Here is a 24,706-nt window from a genome sequence, read left to right as displayed (position 1 = left end):
TCTCCTAAAAAGGATAACCATTCTAATCTCTCAAACTACTGTTATACTGCTTTAATTTCCTGCCTTTCTTAATTTTTTTTTAATCTATCCTCAACAGGAAGATTCTTAAACATCTATCACTTCACAACCATACATGTGATCGCCAGTATGGGTTCTGTCAAGGCCGCTCTACTTGTGATCTGGCTTTCCTTACTGAGACTTCATCATCCTCTTTTAAGGATTCTGGAAAAGCTTTTGCTGTTGCCTTAGACATATCAAAAGCTTTTGATCTAGTCTGGCACAAATCTTTTATTTCTAAACTACCCTCCAACAGATTATATTATTCTCTCTGTAACTTCATCTCAAGTTTCCTCTCTTACCATTCTATTCCTCTTGTGGTAGACAGTCACTGTTCTTCTAAGTCTATTGACAACAGTGTTCCTCAAGGTTCTGTCCTGTCATCCACCCTCTTCCTGTTATTCATCAATGATATTCTAAGCCAAAATATTTTCCTATCTGCTCTTACACTAATGATACCACCCTGCACTTTCCACATCTTTTCACAGATGTCCAACCCTTCAGGAAGTAAACAGCTCACGTAAGGAAGCCACAGAATGCTTGACTTTTGATTCTAAAATTTTGGGCAGAGCAAACTTAGTAATGTTCAACACCTCAAAAACCCAATTCCTATGTCTATCAGCATGACACAGCCTTCCAGATAACTATCCCCTCTTCTTCAGTGACACTCAACTGTCCCCTTTATCCACAGTGAACATCCTCAGTCTGTCCTTTATTTATAATCTAAATTGGAAACTTCCTATCTCATCTATAGTTACAACAGTCTCTATGAAGTTATGCATTATGAGTTGTCTCCACCAGTTTTTCTCACAACCATCCCCCCAGCTGCTAACTTTATAGGGGCTTTATATGTCCATGTATAGAATGTGCTTCACATGTTTGGGGGAATTCCACTCATGCCACTATCTTAGACAAGGCAGAATCAAAAGTTTTTCATCTTACCAACTCCTCTCCTCTAACTGACTGTCTTCAGCCTTTTTCTCATCCCCTGTGGCCTCACTGCACAAGACTTTCTTCTTTCTCTCATCCCTATTCTGTCCACCTTTCCAATGCAAGAGCTAACCAGTATTCTAAATGATTCATTCCTTTCTCTGGTAAATTCTGGAACTCATGCTTCTGTATTTCCTCCTTCCTATGACTTGAACTCTATCAAGAGGGAAATTTCATGGCACTTATCTTATATATCTCAATTATTCTATCTGACCTCTATGAGAACTGGCATTAAGAGTGTAGGATAGTATTTCATACAGTACTTGTGAGAGGCAGCGATGCGTTTACAATGTTATACAATAAAGCCGAGTTGGCACCTTAGTTCCCGCGCATCGCACCTCAGTGCTCTCACGGCTTGCCTCGGGACAGCAGCGTCCCCTCGCAACCCGGCCTGTACTTTCTTCCTAGTATAGAATAAAGGACCTACTTTACTTCGGTGTGTCCATTGCCTTCCCCACGACGTAGATGGCACATGGGCACCTACACGACGAGCAAGTCGTCCCACATGGCGCAGTGAGTAGCTGAAAGGAAGAAAGCCGCCGGCAGACGCTACACGTCACCTAGCTTGGATCCCTTCAGTCTTCGAGTGCAGTGTTCCGACAGTGTTGTGCGGTGCAGTGTTCCGACAGTGTTGTGCGGTGCTAATGTCAGTGCAGTGTTTTTCGTGTGCCTGCATTGAGACAGCATGGTAGACGGCAAACTTCATCCAGCAAGTCAGGAGCGCACGTGTCACACCCCTGCCCGCTGCGGAGTCTGAACAGACACTGCCTGAGGCGAGTGGAGCGTCCCCGGCCCCCAGGCTGCGGCAGTCAGCGTTGCCATACACAGAGCATACCGCACTGCCCCCACGCACACCATCGACACGGACAGACGCACGCACGCACACCACACACTGCATTCAGCTTCAGGATACAGTCTGCACAGCCTTGTGTTCTCTTTTTTACTCGTGTCAGTTCGACCCGTTGAGGGGCTGGTCACGTTGTAATCTCTAGAGTCACCCTGAGCGATGCCGAAAGGCGGAAAGAAGCCAACACCACCACCTGCACTGTCTGAGGGAGGTTCGCCGCAATCTTCACCACCTCCATTGCCCTCAGTTCCTATGGATGGCAGACAGGGAGGAAGCAGCACGAGCCGAGAGGGAAGAACAGCGGCGAGAAGACGCAGCACGTTTTGAAGCCTTGCTGACAAGACTGGCGCCGATGTCACCGCAGCCTTCGGGTGCGGCTGGGAGCCCCGCTGCCCCGTCAGGCCCACCTACAGCCCCACCGACTCCTAAAGCGGCTGTACAGCCCCCACCTCCTCTTTCTTCGGATGTTACGTACCAACAGTTCAGAGAATGGAGGTGGAAATGGGAAGACTACGCAACCATGGTGGACATCGCAAGCCTGTCCCGCCCCAAACAGCTGATCCAGTTACGGATGTGCCTGTCACTCGCGACTCAGAGAGTGCTGGAGCACACGCTACAGGTGCCTCCAAGCTCCACTTCGTCCGTCGACGAGGTGCTCGACGTTCTGCAGAAGCACATTAAGGAATCCAGCAATGAGGCACTGAGACGGCGGGCGTTCACTACCTGCAAACAGGCTACAGGAGAGTCTTTTGCAGACTTCTTTGTGAGGCTCAAGAGTCTGTCGGAAGAGATTGATGTCTGCAAAGCTCACAGCACGGAGTGTAAAGAAGCCTGGCTTAAGCACGGCATCCTCACTGGTGTGCTGGACGAGGAAGTAGTGCAGAGAATCATCGCCCTCGACGCTGCCGCCACACTCGTGGACGTTGTGACATTGTGCCGTTCCTACGAGGCCACCAGGACCGCTGCCTCGGCCCTACGTGCTCCTCCTGGGGTCCGTGCTGTCTCTCAGTACAGGAAAGACAAGAAGACAGACCATAGGACCAAAGCGGACGCACGTCCAGCTGTGCCTACACTGCAGTCTTCCTGCAGTAATTGCGGCAAGCAACAGCACGGCCCCAAAGGCTGCCCTGCTACGGAAGCAGTTTGCCACGGGTGCGGCAAGACAGGGCACTGGTCACATATGGAAAAATGTCCAGCCAAGACTGTCCAGTGTAATGCATGCAGCCGATATGGGCACTTCGAGAAACTCTGCAAGTCTTCCAACCCCAAGAGTCAACATTCCTCGAAACCCAATCTTCAGAAGACGAAGAAAAACAGTCGTGCCACTATCCATGTTGTGCGAACACAGTCTCCGTTGTCAAGGGTCCCTGAGACTTCCAAGCAGGAAGCGAGTAATGTACGCAGAGTCCACTCAACTGTTCGGGTCAAGCCTACGCCTTCTCCTACCATATGCATAGTCGTCACACACGGTGAGAGGTCCGATACCATGGAAATGATACCCGACACAGGCGCCGACACCACGGTGATAGGCCCACAACATCTCCAGCACTTGGGCCTCACGAGTCGTAACCTGCAACCGCCACCCTCGCTCGACTACTACAACGCAGACGGATCTAAGATGCCTGCTGCTTTGGGTTCCCTCCAGGCGGAGCTCACCTATGGCAAGTTGTCGTGCTCGGGGTGGATCGATGTGCAAGGTGCCCTTAGCACTCCTTTGCTCTCCTGGCAGCACTGCAGGGAGTTAGGCATCATACCGAAGGACTTCCCACGGCAGATAACGGACGACGTTAGTACCGTCGGCAGGATTAGGGAGTCGACAAGTGCCACACCAGTGGCCACTGTACAGTGCCACAGGCAACCAGCCTCTGTGGTTGTCCCACCTCCAGCACCATCGCCATCACTCCCACTTCATGCCAACACATCACTTGCAGAGGCCAAGGAGTACTTCCTCCAAGAGTATGCAGACGTTCTCGTGAAGAAGGACGACCTGCAGAAGGCACCGTTGCAGCCTATGTCGGGATCGCCCATGCGGATCCACCTCAGAGAAGATGCAAAGCCCTTTGCCATCCACACACCCCAGCTTATTCCCCGGGCATACCAAGACCACGTGAAGGCTGAGTTGGACTCCATGGTGGCACAAGGTATCATCGCCCCAGCTGATGAGGACCCATCTCCTTGGTGCCACCCAATGGTTGTTGTTCCGAAGGTCGGGGGAGGCGTACGCATCACCACCGACTTGTCAAAGCTAAACAGCCAAGTGTCCCGCCCGGCCCACCCGTCGCCTACGCCATTCGCAGCGATCAGAAGTGTGGACCCAGAGGCCAAGTACTTCACAACAATCGATGCTTTGTGCGGTTACTGGCAAATCCCTCTGGCCGAGGAAGACCAACAACTCACGACTTTCATCACTCCTTACGGCCGCTTCCGCTACCTCCGCGGCCCCATGGGCTTTGCTGCCACTGGGGACGCCTTCTGTCGACGAGGCGACCAGGCTCTGCAGGGAGTGATGCAGTGTGTGAAGGTAGTAGACGATCTCCTGTTGTACGACAAGGACTACATTCCACACCTCCACCGGGTCAACGACGTTCTGGCAAGATGCAGGTCACACGGCATTACCTTAAACGCCGAGAAGTTTGTTCTGGCCGCTGAGGTGGTGTCCTACTGTGGCTACCAGCTTTCTCACGACGGCATCGCAGCAGACCCAGGGAAGGTCCGCGCCATCATGGACTTTGTCAAGCCAGCCAACCTCACAGACCTGCGGTCATTCATGGGCCTCGCAAATCAGCTGGCTGACTTTTCTCCTGACGAATCCGCCGCTGCTGCCCCACTCCGCCCGTTGATGAGCCCGAAGAGAGTGTTCGTGTGGACCCCTGACCACGACCAGGCTTTCGAACGTGTCAAAAAAGCCTTGTCCAACCCACCAGTTCTCGCAGCATTCGATCCTGACCTCCCGACTGCCCTACAAACAGACGCTTCGCGCTTGTACGGCTTAGGATACGCCCTCCTACAAGACCACGGGGGAGGACACTTCCGTCTAGTACAGTGTGGCTCACGCTTCTTGACGGATACGGAGACACGCTACGCCACGATCGAGTTAGAGCTGCTGGCAGTAGTGTGGGCTATGAAGAAATGTAAGTTTTACCTCACGGGTCTGCAGCACTTCACCCTTGTGACAGACCATCGCCCACTTGTCCCTATCCTCAACAGCTACACACTAGACGCCATCGAAAACCCACGTCTGCAGCGTTTAAAGGAGAAGTTAGCAGCTTTCGTCTTCACTGCAACGTGGCGGCCGGGTAAAGAGTTGTGCATCCCTGATGCCCTCTCACGCTTCCCAGTGAGCAACCCGACCATCGACGACGACGCCCTGGATGCCGAGACCAGCTTCTCCGTCAGGAGTATTGTCACTTTGGGAGCAGTCGAGTCCCTTGCCACCACAGCTACTGACAGCGACCCAGCGATGGAGGAACTTCGGCGTGCGGCCCATGAAGATCCTGCCTACGTCGAGCTTCTTCAGCACATCAAGCGACCGCTATGCCCTACCAAATACTCTGCGCCCATATTGGAAACTACGTGAGGACCTGTATTGTGAGGAGGACCTCGTCCTGTATGGGGCTAGAGTTGTTGTTCCGGCCGCCCTTCGCCATCGCGTCCTAGCTTGCCTGCACGACAGCCACCGAGGAGCTGAGGCTACGAAACGACGAGCGCGACAGGCGGTGTACTGGCCCGGCATTGACGCGGACATTGTGAACACGGTCCGCGCTTGTGAGCCATGTCAGGTAATGCAGCCAAGCCAGCAGCGAGAGCCCCACCTCTGCGACGACAACCCCACCAGGCCCTTCGAGTCAGTGTCAGCTGACTTCTTCTCTACCGCGGGGAAGTACTTCCTCGTGGTCGCTGACCGACTGTCTGGCTGGCCTGTTGTGGTGTCTTGTGGCGTGGATACTACTTTTTCAGCAACGATTCGTCACCTCAGACAACTCTTCCGCGACCTAGGTGTGCCAGTTCGCCTACGCACGGATGGCGGCCCACAGTTCGCCAGCCAGGAGTTCGCCGCCTTCCTTGAGCGTTGGGGAATCCGCCACAACATGTCGACGCCCCACTACCCATAATCGAATGGTCATGCAGAGGCTGCTGTAAAATCAGTTAAGTACCTCATCCAGAAGGTGGTCCCTACTGGACACCTGGATTGTGAGGCGTTCGACAGGGGTCTCCTCGAGCTTCGCAACACCCCAAACCACACTGGTCGCTCCCCAGCCCAGATCCTCTACGGTCACCCCCTTCGCTCTTGTGTCCCCGCTCACGCTAAGGCTTTCCAGAAACAGTGGCAGGCAAGAGCAGAGAGCTGTGATCGTCGGGCTGCTGTTCGCCTACAAGATGATACAGACCGATATGACGCACATGCCCGGCCTCTCCCACCGCTCGAGCTCGACGCTGTAGTCCGTGTCCAAGACCCAACAACGAAGCGCTGGGATAAGATCGGCACCGTCATGGGCATCGCCAAGTCCCGTGACTACCTCGTCAAGATGCCCAGCGGTTGTATCTGGTGGAGGAACCGCCGCTTCCTTCGCCCGTCCATGTCCCCGTCCAAGGACCTGCCGCCCACGGACGCCACCCCACCTGGAGCAGAGTCACCCCAGCCCACTCTGCCTCGCCGCTCAGCACACATCAAGGGCAGGAGAGACGCTCAAGACACTGCGTGCTATGACCGTGAAGGGGGGAGGGAGATGTAGGATAGTATTTCATACAGTACTTGTGAGAGGCAGCGATGCGTTTACAATGTTATACAATAAAGCCGAGTTGGCACCTTAGTTCCCGCGCATCGCACCTCAGTGCTCTCACGGCTTGCCTCGGGACAGCAGCGTCCCCTCGCAACCCGGCCTGTACTTTCTTCCTAGCATAGAATAAAGGACCTACTTTACTTCGGTGTGTCCATTGCCTTCCCCACGACGTAGATGGCACATGGGCACCTACACAACGAGCAAGTCGTCCCACAAAGAGTGCCTTTTTTCTTTCTTTTATTAATTTTTTTGTTGCCCTTGGCAAGTGGCCCTCTTAAAAAAAAATAAAATGAATAAATATATATATATATATATATATATATATATATATATATATATATATATATATATATATATATATATATATGAGGAGGAGGCAGTAGACACCTCCTGAAATGATAATTACTCCCAGTGAGGTCTAAAGCACTGTTCAGGGGGTCCTGTGAACTTATCACTAAACCCAGCTGTGACCTCACTGAACGTTTCCCTTTGTGTCTCACAACACAAGGGGGCAGTCACAGCCTGCTCTCTAAAGACAACTCTCTTCCTCCACACGAAACTACAACCACCTAATAACACACACCCTTCACTCAAAATTTTAAAATCATCATGGCGACTCCTACACCAGCCTCGGAGTCCCCATCTGGGGAGGGGACCATAAATGTCCCCAGGTCGGACTGCCTTTCTGTCCACGACCCTAAGTGTCTTGACATCCCCCTCAACTTTTTCTTCATTAACTTTTGCAACATTTGCGGTCTAAGATATAATTTTCGATCTGTAGAACACCACCTCTCCTCTTCTAAACCTCATCTTCTTTTCCTCACTGAAACTCAGGTGTCTGAGGCAACTGACAGTAGCCCTTTTTCTGTTCCCTCCTACTTTCTCTATCCTCATTTTCGATCCAAAGCTTGGATGCTGCGTTTATGTGCACAATGACTTAACCTGCTCTCATGCCCATGCTCTTGAATCTTCTGAGTTTTCCACCATCTGGCTACGACTACAGAGTCACTCTCATACTAAATTTATCTGTGCTGTATACCTCTCACTTAACTCCTTTGACTATAAGAAATTCTTTGACTACTTAACTTTCAAAGTGGAGCACATTCTGACCCTCTTCCCTTTTGCAGAGATCTCCATTCTTGTAGACTTCAATGTTCACCACCAGCTTTGGCTTTCCTCTCCCTTCACTGACCATCCTGGTGAACTAGCCTACAACTTTGCTATTCTCCATGACCTAGAGCAATTAGTGCAACACCCTACTCGTATTCCTGACCGTCTTGGAGATACGCCCAACATTCTTGACCTTTTCCTGACCTCTAATCCTTTTGCTTATGCTGTTACCCTTTCTTCTCCGTTGGGCTCCTCCGATCACAACCTCACATCTTTATCTTGTCCTATCGCTCCAATCCCTCCTCAGGATCCCCCTAAACGAAGGTGCCTCTGGCGTTTTGCCTCTGCTAGTTAGGGGGACCTGAGGAGGTATTTTGCTGATTTTCCTTAGAATGACTACTTCTTTGTGTGCTGAGCACATAACAGAGGTGATACTGTCTGGCATGGAGGCGTACATTTCTCACTCTTTTTCTCATCATAAACCTTCTAAACCTTGGTTTAACACAGCTTGTTCTCGTGCTATACATGATAGAGAGGTGGCCCACAAAAGGAACTTAAGCCTTCCATCAACAGAATCTCATGCACTTTATATTTCTGCCCGGAACCATGCCAAGTCTGTTCTCCAACTAGCCAAAAACTCCTTCATTAACAGAAAATGTCAAAACCTTTCAAGATCTAACTCCCCTCGTGATTTCTGGCATCTAGCCAAAAATATCTCCAATAACTTTGCTTCTTCTTCTTTCCCTCCTCTATTTCAACCAGATGGTACCACTGCTTTCACATCTATTTCTAAAGCTGAACTCTTTGCTCAAACCTTTGCTAAAAAATCTATCTTGGATGATTCTGGGCTTGTTCCTGCCTCTCCTCCACCCTCTGACTACTTCATGCCACGTATTAAAATTCTTTGCAATGATGTTTTCCATGCCCTCGCTGGCCTAAACCCTCGGAAGGCTTATGGAGCTGATGGGGTCCCTCCTATTGTTCTCCGAAACTATGCCTCTGTGCTTGCACCTTGCCTAGTCAAACTCTTTCAGCTCTGTCTGTCAACATCTACCTTTCCTTCTTGCTGGAAGTTTGGCTACATTAAACCTGTTCCTAAAAAGGGTGACCATTCTAATCCCTCAAACTACCATCCTATTGCTTTAATTTCCTGCCTATCTAAAGTTTTTGAATCTATCCTCAACAGGAAGATTCTTAAACATCTATCACTTCACAACCTTCTATCTGATCGCCAGTATGGGTTCCGTCAAGGCCGCTCTACTGGTGATCTTCTGGCTTTCCTTACTGAGTCTTGGTCATCCTCTTTTAGCGATTTTGGTGAAACTTTTGCTGCTGCCTTGGACATATCAAAAGCTTTTGATAGAGTCTGGCACAAAGCTTTGATTTCCAAACTACCCTCCTACGGTTTCTATCCTTCTCTCTGTAACTTCATCTCAAGTTTCCTTTCTGACCGTTCTATTGCTAATGTGGTAGACGGTCACTGTTCTTCTCCTAAATCTATTAACAGTGGTGTTCCTCAGGGTTCTATCCTGTCACCCACTCTCTTCTTATTATTCATTAATGATCTTCTAAACCAAACTTCTTGTCCTATCCACTCGTACGCTGATGATACCACTCTGCACTTTTCCACATCTTTTCATAGACGTCCAACCTTTCAGGAGGTAAACATATCACGCAGGGAAGCCACAGAACGCCTGACTTCTGATCTTTCTAAAATTTCTGATTGGGGCAGAACAAACTTGGTGTTGTTCAATGCCTCAAAAACTCAATTCCTCCATCTATCAACTCGACACAACCTTCCAGACAACTGTCCCCTCTTCTTCAATGACACTCAACTGTCTCCCTCTTCTACACTGAACATCTCGGTCTGTCCTTTACTTATAATCTGAACTGGAAACTTCACATCTCATCTCTAGCTAAAATAGCTTCTATGAAGTTAGGCATTCTGAGACGTCTCCGCCAGTTTTTCTCACCTCCCCAGCTGCTAACTCTGTACAAGGGCCTTATCCATCCATGTATGGAGTATGCTTCACATGTCTAGGGGGGTTCCACTCATACTGCTCTTCTAGACAGGGTGGAATCAAAAGCTTTTCACCTCATGAACTCCTCTCCTCTAACTGACTGTCTTCAGCCTCTCTCTCACCGCCGCAATGTTGCATATCTAGCTGTCTTCTACCGCTATTTTCATGCTAACTGCTCTTCTGAACTTGCTAACTGCATGCCTCCCCTCCTTCCGCGGCCTCGCTGCACAAGACTTTCTTCTTTCTCACCCCTATTCTGTCCACCTCTTTAATGCAAGAGTTAACCAGTATTCTCAATCATTCATCTCTTTCTCTGGTAAACTCTGGAACTCCCTGCCTGCTTCTGTATTTCCACCTTCCTATGACTTAAATTCCTTCAAGAGGGAGGTTTCAAGACACTTATTCATCAATTTTTGACCACTGCTTTGACCCTTTTATGGGACTGGCATTTCAGTGGCCATATTTTCTTATTGGATTTTTGTTGCCCTTGGCCAGTGTCCTTCCTACATAAAAAATAAATATATATATATATATATATATATATATATATATATATATATATATATATATATATATATATATATATATATATATATATATATATATATATATATATATAAATTAAACCTATAACTTGAGAAAAATAAGGCTGGCATTTGTGTATATTGATGAAGAGATGATCATGAAGATGATTTTATCACTGATTAGACCTAGACTGGAATATGCAGCTGCAGTGTGGTTGCCCTAAAAAAAAAATATATATAAGGAAGTTGGAGAGAGTTCAGAGGACAGCAATGAAGATGGTAGCATGTATCAGGGACTTGTCATATGAGGAATAGTGACAAGGTTACACCTACCAATATTGGAAAAAAGGAGAGAAAGTTGAGATTTGATTGCAATATATAAAGTGTATCAGAAAGTGGATAAACCCAAGTTATTTAATGGTTTGGGATACACGAGATACTAAAGGACGCGGAAAGAAGCTGAAGAGTGCTTGTAGAAGAAATGTCAAAAAGTAGTTTCCTATATAGAAATATTGATCTATGAAACAGTCTGGATAAGGAGATAATAAATGCAAAAAGTAAACATGGATTCAGGGCTAAGTTGGATATTAAAAGACATGGAGATGGAACAGCAAGAGCAAAGCTCTTTTCCCATAAAGCACAACCAGGTGAATACAACTAGGTATACAAACACACACACACAATACACACTGCATAGTGTAGTGGTCAGCATGCTTGGATCATAACCGAGAGGGCCCAAGTTTGAATCCCAGGTGTGTTGAGGCAAATGGGCAAGACTCTTAATGTGTAGCCCTGTTCACCTAACGTAGGGGATGTAAGCTGTGGGGCTGTGACTTTGCTGTCCCAGTGTGTGATGTGTGAGTGGTTTCAGTCCTACTCAAGGATTGGTCACTATGAGCTCTGAGCTCTTTCTGTAAGGGAACGGCTGGCTGGGTGACCAACAACTGATCATATGTGAATAGCATACACATCTACAGTGGAGTTAATAGCAGCTGAAATTAAAACCACATAAGATAATAATATGGAAGTAACTTTACATTACATGCATCTCCTCACACAAGAACAAGGATTTCAAATCCTTAGCTGAAAACAGACTAAAGGGCACGAATAGTTAGTACTGCAAAGTATGGAAAAGAGATTATGTAGGATAATAGTAAATGGAGACTTTAACAGCAATATAAATTGGCAGGATATAGAAGTCAAAAATACTGGGAGCTACTGGGATAATATATTATTAGATTTGTTATTTTTCATATGGCAACACATCACATCTAGTACCAGAAAGAGAGACTTAGATGAGCAATACATATTAGATCTACAGTTTGCACAACAAAAAGAAGACATTGAAAACATAATTTGTACTCCCATGCTCAGAAAAAAAAAAATCGTCACTTATTGTTATAATATGATTGTACTGAAGCATATGACATTTTACGTCAGCAAATCACACCTCTGTTAGAGGTCACTTCCCCATGAGATACGCTTTGCCACTTCATGCCACCAGTTGCTGTGCTTCCTTCGCGCCGTCCAGACGGTTTTCAGCTGCTGCGAGTTTGGCAGCCTTCTTCCCGTGATCCTTCTGGAGTGGAAAGGCTTTGCTACAGCCTGTGACCCAGTTTGGGGCTGGCTGCAACACCACCCGTAATCTGTTTAGGAGCGGGGAGGGAAGTGCTTTGTTGATGCACTTGTGGAGCTGACGACTCTCACATTGAGCTGCACCGCCGCCTTCCTGTCGGATCCATGTCGGATGTCCTGGGCAGTTCCACCAGCAAACGGAGGTCGAGTAAGGACGGCGATTCTGAACATGCCAGGCATGTGAGGAAAGGATCCTCGCATAGGACTAGCTCCAGGAGCAGCCCTTCTCAGCAGGAGGCTCTTCAGGGTGAAAATAAAAGGTCCCAAGGTCACGTCTCTGGTGATGGCGATGACTCTGCTTCCCAGCACACACGTTCCTTGCCTTCTACCTCACGGGATGAGGCATCTGCGCCGCCCTGGCACATGGTGATGGACGCTTTGGCTGCTTTACGTAGTGACATGGAGAAATTGAAGGAGAATAGAAACTTAGGCCCCAGTCGGGGGGCTGATGACGCCATGGTGGCCGCCGATGTAAACTTTGGCCCTGCTGGCCGTGTGGTGCCTCCCTCGGGCGCGTCCACGGGATTTTCTGGCTTTACTCCAGCTGAGTATTACCTATCCAGTGATGATTGTGTCTCGCAGGATGACGGGCAGCCTGACAGTGTCAGGCTGCCCGTCACATCAACGCAAAGGAACTCAAAGCCATCTTCCTGGTAATGTGCTCATTTGCATCTCTTCTCAAAGGATGACATGTTCGGGTGTTTTGTGATAACACGACGGCGGTGAACTATGTCAATGAAATGGGTGGCACACGGTCCTCTCTGTGTAATGACATTTGCTGTGACCTTTGGGAGTGGTGTGCGGTGAATGATACCTGGCTTACCTGCTCTCATGTACCGGGTAAAGTCAATCTCATGGCAGACGCTGCATCTCGGACATTCAATGACAGGCATGAGTGGAAATTGAATGAAGAACTCTTTAGGGCCCTTTCTGAAGTATTTGGGGTTCCGAGCATTGATCTCTTTGCTTCTAGACTGAATGCTCAAGTGACTCGTTTCTGCTCCTGGAAACCAGAACATTTTGATGCCTTTTCCATCTGCTGGTTGCAGTTTGAACTAATCTACCTTTTCCCACCCTTTGCTCTGATTGCCAGGTGCCTACAGAAAATTCGAGGAGAGTCAGCGAAGGGGTGGATGGTGCTGCCTCTCTGGCCATCCCAGCCCTGGATGGGGACTCTACTCACTTTGCTGGTCAAGGAACCACGGCTGATTCTGAGGGTGGCACACGTCTTGTGTCACCCATCAACAGAGGAGGAACACCCCATTCTCCGACACACCCGACTGATGGCTTGCCTCTTATCCGGCAACGTCTGCGAGACAGGCATTTCTCAGGCTGGTACGGGCATCATCCTTGCCTCCTGGAGACCTGTGACTGCGAGGCAGTACCAGCCACATGTCAACAGGTGGCTACAGTTTTGTAGTAGCCGGAACATCAATCCCTTTGCTCCCACTGTAACTGATGTCGTGAATTTTCTGTCTGTCACTTTCCACAGAGGTGTTGGTTATACTTCAATCAACACTGCCAGGGGTGCACTTTCCTCCCTGGGGATTACTGTGGATGGTTGCAGTGCAGGAAGCCATCCTCTTGTCACCAGGTTCTTAAGGGGAGTTTTTAACTTGCTGCCGTCTGTCCCTAGGTATACAAGAACTTGGGATGTTCAGCAGGTGCTACAGCATCTGCATGCCATGGATCCTTTGTCCTCCCTCTCTTTAAAGGACTTAACACTGAAGCTTGTGATGTTGATGGCACTTACGCAGGCTGCCAGAATACAAACTTTGCACTGTTTGTTGCTGAGGAATATTAGTTTTGGGCAGGATTCTGTTTGTGTTTGGTTAGGGGAAACTATTAAACAGTGCAGGCCAAAGTTCAATGTGTGGTTTGTGACCTTTAAAGCATATTCTGCTGACATTAGATTGTGTGTGTGTGAAACTCTGAAAATGTATATTGCTAGGACAGAGGAGTTCAGAAATTCTGCAAATCAGGAGAATGGGAAGTTACTCTTAAGTTTTATCAAACCCCACAAACATGTAACGAGGGGCAATGTTGCAAGATGGATTTGAACAGTGCTCTCTCTGTCGGGGATAGACTCTAGCCAGTATTCAGCAGGCAGTGTTCGGCCTGCAGCTGCATCAAAAGCCAAAGCCATGGCTCTACCGATTGGACATATCATGGCAAGGGCTGGGTGGTCCAGGGCTGCCACTTTTGCCAAATTCTATGACAAGGAGATTGTCCCAAGTCACGATCTTTTCCAAGATGCTGTCCTTCAATAATCTGTTCATTTTGTTTGCATAGATGTTGTCTCTTGTCAACTGGTCCATGGCTATGCAAATTATTTTGAAGTTTGATTACTGCTTGTATCATTTATCCTCTCTGCATGTCTACAGTACAACACCCACATGGCTTCAAAACCTCATGGAGAAGCGACCTCTAGCAGAGATGTGATTTGCTGACATAAAATTAGTGAAGTACATGAGACTTACTGTAGGTCAGTTGAAATGTGCTTTGAATTTTATGAAGCAAATCACCTCTGCTAGAAGGGAGCTTTCACATGCCCACCTCTCCCACCCTACGGTCTGTAGCGTCTTGTGGCTTACATATTTCTAGCAGTGCAAAATGTTCAGTTACTTTCATGTGGTTGGTCGTACTCTTTAAAGTCTGGTGGCGTGAAGCGGCAAAACATATCTCATGTGAAAGCTCCCTTCTAGCAGAGGAGATTTGCTTCATAAAATTCGAAGCACATTTCAACTGACTTACGGTAAGTCTCATGTACTTCATTAATTATAAGTGAAAAGAAGGACTATGAAAAAAAAAACTAATTATAACAAAGAAAACTAAGATGAACTTCAGAAATTTTCATAGTAATAAATTGAGAACAAGAACTGGAAGGAGACATGGCCACACAGAATGAAGGATTATGTGAAATTTATGAGGAAAATAACTATTTTCCCTACTATTTTCCCAAAAGGACAGAGGAAAAAGCACCGATTTAATATTAATATTAAATGTGCTGAAACAAAGGCAACCCATGACTTACTATGGGGCAGATATATAAGATAACAGACCAGGTAAATGAAAGAGAATGAATATTCAAAAAAAATAAAATAAAATAAATAAATAAATAAAAAAAAGGCATTACTGAAAATAACATTCACCAAATGAAACTTTTCTACAACTACATAAAAACTAAAAGCAAAAGCATGGATAAAATACAAAGTACATATAATTCACCTAGAACCAGACTGACATAAGCAACCTCATGGCCAAAATGAGTTTTTATTGCATTGTCTTCCCCAAACTTCCTACTGCGAGAGAGCAGACTTCAGCATGGACTTGCAATAAGGTCAAAAATCCATCCAAGTGAAATTATCCACAAAACCTTCTTACTGCGCTTCTGTGATAGCTATCAGTTGCTGGGGCCAGAGAGAAGTACCATATTTGCCGGCACAATAAATGCATTTTTCATGTAAAAAAAGTATCTAATAATTACTGTGCATTTAATGTAGCCATAGTGCAGATACCTACATCTGTAAGCTGAGGCCTATAGGTGTGGAGCTGAAGCAGTAGTACACTAAGCACAAATATTGTTACTAATATCACTAATAATAAAATTCTCTCTCTCTCTCTCTCTCTCTCTCTCTCTCCCCCCTCCCCGGATGGAATGAATCCTCCTCAACCATCTGCTGTACAAGATCAGCAAATTAGACCCAGGGATCAGTGGCTTTGTTCAGCCTAGAAGCACTGCTAACTGTCTGGCAAACTATGTGTCAAACACGATTGATATAAAAAAGGCATTTGATCGAATGCAGTTCCTTGTCATCCTGATGGAGCTAACCAAACTTGGGGTCAAAGGGAAGCTCCTCCTGTGGATTCAAAGTTATTTGGATAACAGAAGAGCCAGAGTCATCCTTTAAGGCAAAGCATCAAGCTACTGTACACAAAAGAATGGAATGGCACAGGGAGGAATCATGAGTCCCATTCTCTTCAATGTGTTAATAAATGATTTGGCAACACTACCAAACCCAGAAGGCACACAATACATCAGCTATGCAGATAACATTGTGCTGTAAACCACAGGGAAGAACCTCATAGCAGACATGCAGGTAGCCCTGGATGTCCTCACACACACACGTGCAGATATTGGCTTCACTATCTTACTCTCCAAAACAAAAGCCAGGGCAAAGACATGCCACACACCCCTGACCCAACTCACATTTCAAGGTCACTACATAGACTGGGTAACCACACATTGCTACCTTGGCATGGTTGTAAGTCACAACGGTAACTGCAAGGCAGAGGTGACACACCTGAAGAACAAGTGTGGTGCTCACAAGTGAGTACTCATGGCAGTCTTGGAGAGGCATGGGAACATCAAGTACTGTGATTCTGGCCACATATAAGGCTCTGGTGTGCTCATTAATTGATTACGCAAGCCTGGTGCTCCTCACCATGTCTGACTGGTATGCAAAAGCCTTGGAAACTGCCCAGAATGAAGTGATGAGGACTGTGTTTGGCACACCACACTGGACAATTTACGGGCAGAGGCGCAGATACCAATGCGAGCAGAGAAAGTAAAATATACGATGGTCAACTTCATCCTCAAAACATCTCTATGGGATGACCACCCAGACCACTTCCTCATGGTTCTTCATTGCTATGAGAGGACGCAACATCCAGGAGCTTGGAGTCTCGTGAGAGGACATGAGGAACACCGCTGTGCCAGCAATGGGATGCACCAGGCCCCCTTGGTCACATATGCCAATGTGGCTTATTATCAAGTCACCACGACACAGGAAGCAGGAGTGTGTCCCTGCTGAACTGTAACAACATAGCCTGCAGAATATTCACAAGGATACACAAACAGCTGTGTATTTCACAGATGGATTCACCAATTCACACACTAGAATGACTGGCCTTTGGCCTTTGTGTGCCATTTGTCATTCACATGGTATTTTCATGCTATCTGCTCCTCTAATCTTGCTAACTGCATGCCTGATTTTCTTTTCTCTCATCCATATTCTGTCCACGTCTCAAATGGAAAAGTTAACCAGTATTCTCAATCATTTATCCATTTCTCTGGTAAACTCTGGAACTCCCTACCTGCTTCTGCATTTCCTCCTTCTTATGGCTTAATCTCTTTCAGGAGTGAGGTTTCAACAAACTTATCCAGTTTTTTAATTATTCTATGTGACATCTTTATGGGAACTGGCATCTTTTTATTAAAAATTTTTGTTGCCCTTGGTCAGTGGCCCTTTTACATAAAAAAAAAAGTAAATAAAACACATTTTTTTTAAATAAATATATGATGAAACATAAGTTTTTTTTTTTTTCAAATCCTTGTAAAAAAGGCATGCATCTTATGAAGAGGTGTGTCTAATACCCCAGCACATACAGTAACTCCCTCACCACAGCAGCATGGAAAGAGCCAGCCAACGATGGCTCATGCTGCAAGTCACGTGTCACAGCGGGACACCTAACCACCACACCCACACACTTCACACTCTCCCTCCCTCCCACCTGCTTGGTACTCTTGAATGACAGGCTGCTATCTTAATTTTGCTTTTACACAACACATAAGCTTTTCATTATTATGGCGGATAACAATATAGCCCCTGAAGAACTAGGACGCTCCAGGGGAAGAAAAAGGGTGTGTGATCCTGCAAAATGGAAGAAAAATATTGCTAAAAGACAAAGAAACATGGAGGAAGCCTATATGGGCTCTGGAAACATTGGATGACTTTCTTATTTTTTTATATTTTATTATCATTTATACCATTATATTTTCATAATGTTTATTAGCTCTTTAGTTTTAGTTTGTTCCAGTTACATTTTTTTAGCTTGTATCATTCTCTTTGTTTTGTCTTAAGTAGTACATGTATGTCACATGATTTTGCTTAATAAAATTGATAAGTTCACTAAAAAGAACTTTTTTAATAGTTGTCATTCCCCTAATAGTAAATAGAAAATAAAATAACTTTATAGAATAAAGGAAATAAACAATGTGTGGGCATTAAATATGATTTTAATGTAGATGTGTGATATCCTTAACAAAATTGTATCAAAGAAAAATGTAGCCACCTACTTATTTTTAATAATGTAATTTGATTGTAACTTAATGTAAATCAACTAAATAGTTGTAAAGGGCATGAATTACTGAATATTTTAATACCAATCATTACTTTCTATTTCAATCCAATTAAGAGATATTGCATTTTGAAATTTGCAAAACGTTTTTTTTTTTTTTTTTTTTTGTGCAGATCTACTGGACGCAGTCTAGATGGTCAAACCACCTTGAATGAAACTTCTCTTTTGAAAGAATTTAAATCATAGGAAGGAGGAAATACAGAAGCAGGCAGGGAGTTCCAGAGTTTACCAGAGAAAGGAATGAATGATTGAGAATACTGGTTAACTCTTGCATTAGAGAGGTGAGAACAAAGAAAGTCTTGTGCAGTGAGGCCATGAGAGGAAGAGAGATTCCAAGATTGGAAGAGCAGTTAGTGTGAAAATAGTGGTAGAAAATTGCAAGAGATGCAACATTGCAGCCACAAGAGAGATGCTGAAGACAGGCAGTTAGAGGAGAGGAGTTGACAAAAAGTTTTTGATTCTACCCTGTCTAAAAGAGTGGTATGAGTGGAACCCCCCCTTACATGTGAAGCATAATCCATACATGAACAGATAAGGCACAAGGTTTGGAGGGGGTGGAAATGAGAAAAATTGGAGGAGACAACTCAGAATGCCTAACTTCATAGAAGCTGTTTCAAGTAGAGATGAGATGTGGTTTCCAGTTTAGATTACAAGTAAAGGACAGACCAAGGGTGTTCAGAATAAAAGAGGGGAACAGTGGAGTGTTATTGAAGAAGAGGGGATATTTATCTAGAAGGTTGTGTGAGTTGATAAATGGAGGAATTGAGTTTTGAGGCATTGAACAATAATATAGTCCATTCAGAGAAAGAATCTCAGTGAGACCTCTATGTTCAGCTGGCATCCCTGCTGTCCACTGGCCCACTGAGTTTGAAAGAAACTCAAGCTCCCTAGAAATATATTTTTATTTTTTTCACTTAGCTCAACAATTACACAAGTTTTGCGAATTTTGTTTGCATCCACAGATGAAGGAACGTTTGTTAAACTGTATCACATTTTTCAACCTTGACAGGATAAAAAACAAAGTAATTATGACAAGTACAAGTTAAGAAATCAAATTTTATGGTTTATACACCATTTTACTTATAACTGATATGTCCAGCCATTGTGAAATTATGCTTAAAATAAAAAAAAAATGTCTTCATAGATATAAAACAATATTGAATATGGTAGTGCTTTAAGATTTTTCAGATAAGGCCAAGATTGGAATATGAAGCACCACTGTGGTCACCAAGCACAAAGAGGAACATCAGGAAACTTGAAAAGATTCAAAGAGCATCAACAAAATTGGCTCCAAGCTTGTCGGAAATGTCATATGAAGAGAGGCTATCGAAACAGGAATTGACAATACTGGAACAAAGAAGGGAAAGAGGAGACTCAATAGCTATTTATAGAATTATGAAGAATATGGAAGTGTTCAACAGAGAAGACCTAATAAAGTGAGAGATGAGACATACAAGAGGACACAGAAGGGATATAAAAAAAAAAAGTAACAGAAGCAATATGAAAATGAACAGCTTTCCCCATAAAGCAGTAGATATATGGGCTAGACTAAATAAGCAAGTAGTGTATGCAGATGATACATGAATTTAAGGCTATGTTGGCACCATGAAATACAAGGACAGGATAACACAAGCATAGCTCCCCTTCCATATATAACAACTAAGTAAACACAACCAGGTTAATAGACATATAATGCATGATGCAGACAGTCCTGCCTCATGTATCTTGCGTTTGAGTAACAACTTAGATTATAATATACCCATCTTTGTTTAGTAACTGAAATGTGATTAGAAACTACTAATAGGTGTTGAGTTTTTTTGTTTATTTAGTTATATTTCTATGAAATAAATTGCCTGAGAGAGAGAGAGAGAGAGAGAGAGAGAGAGAGAGAGAGAGAGAGAGAGAGAGAGAGAGAGAGAGAGAGAGAGAGAGAGAGAGAGAGAGAGAGAGAGAGAGAGAGAGAGAGAGAGAGAGAGAGAGAGAGATGGGGAGGGGGAGGGTAAAGGAGGTATGAGAAACATGAGGAATGGGGAGAGAGATGGGAAGGGGATGTGGAGAGGGAGAGGAAGAAGGCAAACTCAAGATAGTGTCAAAGGCAGTTCTAGCCAATGACAGGTGTGATGAGAAAAAAAAAAAAAAAAAAGACAGGTATCACTTTTGTTAGAAATACGGGAATAAAAGTTGCTTCATCGAGTAGAGAGCTGACTGTACCTATATGCTACAAAACACTAATACCAAGTGTTTATGCTAACAGTATCTAAAGGATCTGGTGATTTCACTTTACAGAACAGTTGTTATAAGCTAAATACTCACAACTAGGTTCAGTGTTTTCACATTTTTTTCGATCTCCTGCTACATGTTTAGTTTGATACATTTTTTCACTGGTTTCTACAGGGATTAATGGTTTATCTGGGAAATCTCCAAAAAGAATCAAATATCAGTACTGAAGAGATAATGTGACAGCCAAAACCATGCTGAGATGAAAAAAATGGACAATATTAGACACAATGACTTCTCCAAAACACCTGAGGCAGGAGATATGAGTTTGCAGTACTGTTGTAAAACTTCAGTCTCTACATGTGTTGTGGTTGATTGCACAAACATATCATGAAAGAACCAAGGTGTAAAAGGATGAGTTGTATTTTCAAAGAAAGTGGCAACTCAGAGAAGAGACTGGGAGACACAATATGAATAAACAAGTGGTAACTCAGAAGATGTCAACATGCAATCCTCACCAGTGTCCTGCTATGATTTAATATCAAAACAAGGTTGTTTCTTTCATATGTGCTTGGATTCATAGTTTTACATTATTTTCATAAATTAAATAGATAAAGTAAACTTTTAAAGAGGGGAAAATAACATTAATCCTGAGACAACAATACATCCCAAACCTAAGATAATATGTGTAGTATTTAACTCGCTTTGCAATATTTCTTGCTCTCTACTTGATGATGGTAGATGAAAATGTTCTCACTATTTTATTTGTTGGTTTTGATAACACACAAATGATGCATAAGAATTTTTTCTGCATACCAAGTTTTCTTGTGTAAAAGTAAGTCAGCTGGAGAATCTGGCTGTTTTTCCAGACCATTGCAAAGGTCTCAGTTATATAGAACAAAGACTTAAATGAACACATTTGGTGATGATGCAAAGTTGCAAAGGAAAATAAATGATGAAGGCTCATGTAAGGAGCTACAGAAAGACCTCATGGGACCCTATGATGTAAGAAATAGCAAATGGATTTTAATGTTCATTAATGTCATTTAATAAAATATGGCAGAAGTTCAGAGACCAGATTGGAATTATAACTTAGATAACAACACAATTCATGCATGTACAAAGAAAAAGGACCTAAGTGTAATAATAAACAACAGGTTATCACCAGAAGACCATATAAATGACAATGTAAGGAACATGCATCACTTCATGGCAAATATGAGGACAGTATTTACTAGACACACAAAAATAAAATAAATAAATAAATAAATAAAAAAAAAAAAATAAGAATATAGTCACAATATTTATAAAACCCATAATCAAATATGCAGCAGCAGTATGAAATCTACATCTACAGGAGAGAGAGAGAGAGAAAGAGAGAGAGAGAGAGAGAGAGAGAGAGAGAGAGAGAGAGAGAGAGAGAGAGAGAGAGAGAGAGAGAGAGAGAGAGAGAGAGAGAGAGAGAGAGAGAGAGAGAGAGAGAGAGAGAGAGAAATAAAGTGCAAAGAGCAACTACAAAATGGTACCAGACTTAAAAGATCTTAGGTATCAAGAAAGGTTTGACAAACTGAGGCTCCCAACACTAGAGGAGAGATGAAAACAAGGTGACATTATCATATGTACAAATGGGTAGAATGAAAAGAAAATATTGATATGGATTTTGTGATACCAGAACAATCAATACTAAAAGGACAAGAAGAAATTGTGCATAAAAAGTGAATAAAAATGTGAGGAAATATTTTTCTGATAGAGAAATTCAGTGACTGAATAAGTAAAGTGTGCAGGGAGCATTCATAGCTTTAAGACAAATGTGACAAACTAACTTTAAGACATGGTACATTAAGAGCTTGACTCAGTCATGTAAAAACACAATAAGGTAAGAACAATTAGGAAAGAAGACACACAAACCCACACACACCTTCTGTCACTGTCAGTCATGGACACCCTAGGCTGGACGTGACAGTCACGCAGGATTCTTCTCAGAATAAAACTGTCTCTTTGTGGTAATAATTTCAGCATCACATGGAACCCATCAATTCTGAAAGATGATAATAATCTCAATAGCACTAGTGATGATAAGAGTAGCAACAACAATAACAGTTTCTATTGATATGTACCAGGCTCAGATTCCTTTTAAAGGGAAATAGCACAGACAGAATGTCATATCTACAGGCTTAGATTGCTTTTAAGGGGAAACAGCACAGACAGCATGCCATATCTAGTCTTGTTGCAGGGATAAACATACAGCAGAGAGGGATCCCAGTCCCCTCACTCTGCCTCTTATGATGCACAGGGAATGTAAAACCAGTATTATCCCACTTAAACCATAGACTGTGTGACCAAGCTACATCTTTCCCACTGGGAAAATAATGGGTAATAATCATTTTGTTGCTCTCACTAAACCTGCCACACTCACATTAACTTTCTAAACTATCACACTTTCAGCCACTCTTTCAACAGCCAAACACCTGGCATCTGATCCCCTCAACCATTCTATATTTCATTCCTTCACCTTCACTTGACATGGCATCTGTCACCACATCTACCACACTTGCAAACACTCTTACCCATTTCAATTTCTTCCTTTCTATATATATTCAAACTGTAATGCAATGGAAAAATGCAGAAACATGAGCCAAAGTAGGACAGCCTTATGGTTTAGTCAGTTATAGCTTGTCCATCCAACCTGTCAGATTCAAATTTGAATCCTGGTCATGTCCTCCTTCCTCATTTATAATAAATGAATTTTTCAGTGTTTTGTAATGGTGAACATAGTTCTTCATTTAATCATTACAAAATCACCTGAGGATGCTGCACTTGACCCCTTCAACTACTCTACTTTTCATTCATGCACCCTTACATGATGCATCATATTTGTCACACACTTTCAATACAAGGCTTACAGTAATTATGCACTTAAACACAATGAAATACACAAGCAGATATGCAGTAGAAACTGATAAGATTTACACTTGAACCTGCACATATATAAAAGGAAATAAACATTTATGACAGCAATAATTGTAATCAATAACTTAATCATCAAAATCATAAAAGTTTAGCAACATAATGTACCTTTCAGTAATTTCTCTGAAAGTTTATTTCCCCACAACACATGTCACTGAGTCAAGTCTCTATATAATAATTTAGGTACATAATGGAATACAATGTACTGATAATATCATTTATACCTATTTATCACACATAGTTGTCCAGCACTCACTGACCACCAAAACAAGGTTGAGCCATATCCACACCCTAGTCACAGTCTAGAATTTTTTTGATCATCATGAAACATGTGAATAAATTAAGACTAAATACCACATATAATATTAATTAATGACACCCACAATTTTTCCATGAATATATTGTAAAAACTAAATTGCTAATATGCAGTCAACATAAAAAAAAAAAAAAAAAAAAAAATATATATATATATATATATATATATATATATATATATATATATATATATATATATATATATATATATATATATATATATATATATATATATATATATATGATTTGTATGTACACTTATGTTAATGCATAATGATCCTAAGCCTATCCAATACTTTCAATTTTCATTCAGATAATGACTGAAGATGGGTAATGACCAATTTGTGACAAATTTCATCATACAAAAATATTATAATGAACTTCAGTAAAATAGAGATTATATCACTATTTTATTATATTATTTATTATTTATTTATATATTATATTATATTTATATTACTTATCAGTAAGAGAGCATTTTTTTACATAATATCAAACCTAATCTAATCTCTGAACCAACTGGAATCCCTCAAACATACTAAATTCAATATCACTGCCAGTTATAAATTTGCAAACTTAATCTGAATGCCAAGATATACACCAAGATGTAGGTAAAGAATCTGAAAGACACTGAAGACCATTTGTGATGTTTATAATATAATATAATATAATATAATATAATATAATATATTATAAAATAATAAAATAAAACAAGAGTTACAATCAAAACGGTTAAAATTTAGCATTCTGATAATAAGTAGTGTTCCTCTCCCCACTACCATAAGCACCTGGAACCTGCTCAGAACAGAAAGGTGCCTCCTCACCTAGCTGATTACCCTAAGTGCCAATATTCTTTTACTCTTTCACCACTCTCACCATGGCTTTTCTTAACTTTCTTATTAGACAGAGCTTCCCATTCTGAGTAATTTGAACCCCATATTGTCATGTTATTCGCCGAGTTTACCCTGAAATGGAACACATTTTCTTAGTGTTCCCTATGTTCCATTTTCCTTCTAAACATATCTTTATTCTCAATTTTAAGTTAGTATAAGGTTTATTTACTCATTTTATATCATGTAGTATTATTCTCTTCATAATTTA

At 43.2% G+C, this 24,706-nt stretch overlaps 1 protein-coding gene across 7 annotated transcripts in view; it reads right to left on the bottom strand.

The window, feature by feature from the left end:
• Nucleotides 1-24,706, bottom strand: part of LOC135112825 (ADP-sugar pyrophosphatase-like) — a 98,720-nt gene that overhangs the window by 61,217 nt on the left and 12,797 nt on the right. For all 7 annotated transcript variants that reach the window (XR_010274573.1, XM_064027675.1, XM_064027674.1 and 4 more), the window contains one exon: nucleotides 22,242-22,361. Coding sequence is in view for 6 of the 7 variants with exons in the window: in XM_064027673.1 (XP_063883743.1) it covers nucleotides 22,242-22,361 (120 nt within the window). In the remaining variant the exon portion in view is untranslated. The remainder of the gene's footprint in view (nucleotides 1-22,241; nucleotides 22,362-24,706) is intronic.

This window comes from Scylla paramamosain, chromosome 24 (assembly GCF_035594125.1).
Source record: "Scylla paramamosain isolate STU-SP2022 chromosome 24, ASM3559412v1, whole genome shotgun sequence".
In the NCBI taxonomy this organism is placed as follows: domain Eukaryota; kingdom Metazoa; phylum Arthropoda; class Malacostraca; order Decapoda; family Portunidae; genus Scylla; species Scylla paramamosain.
This window is presented reverse-complemented; position numbering and strand designations above follow the sequence as displayed.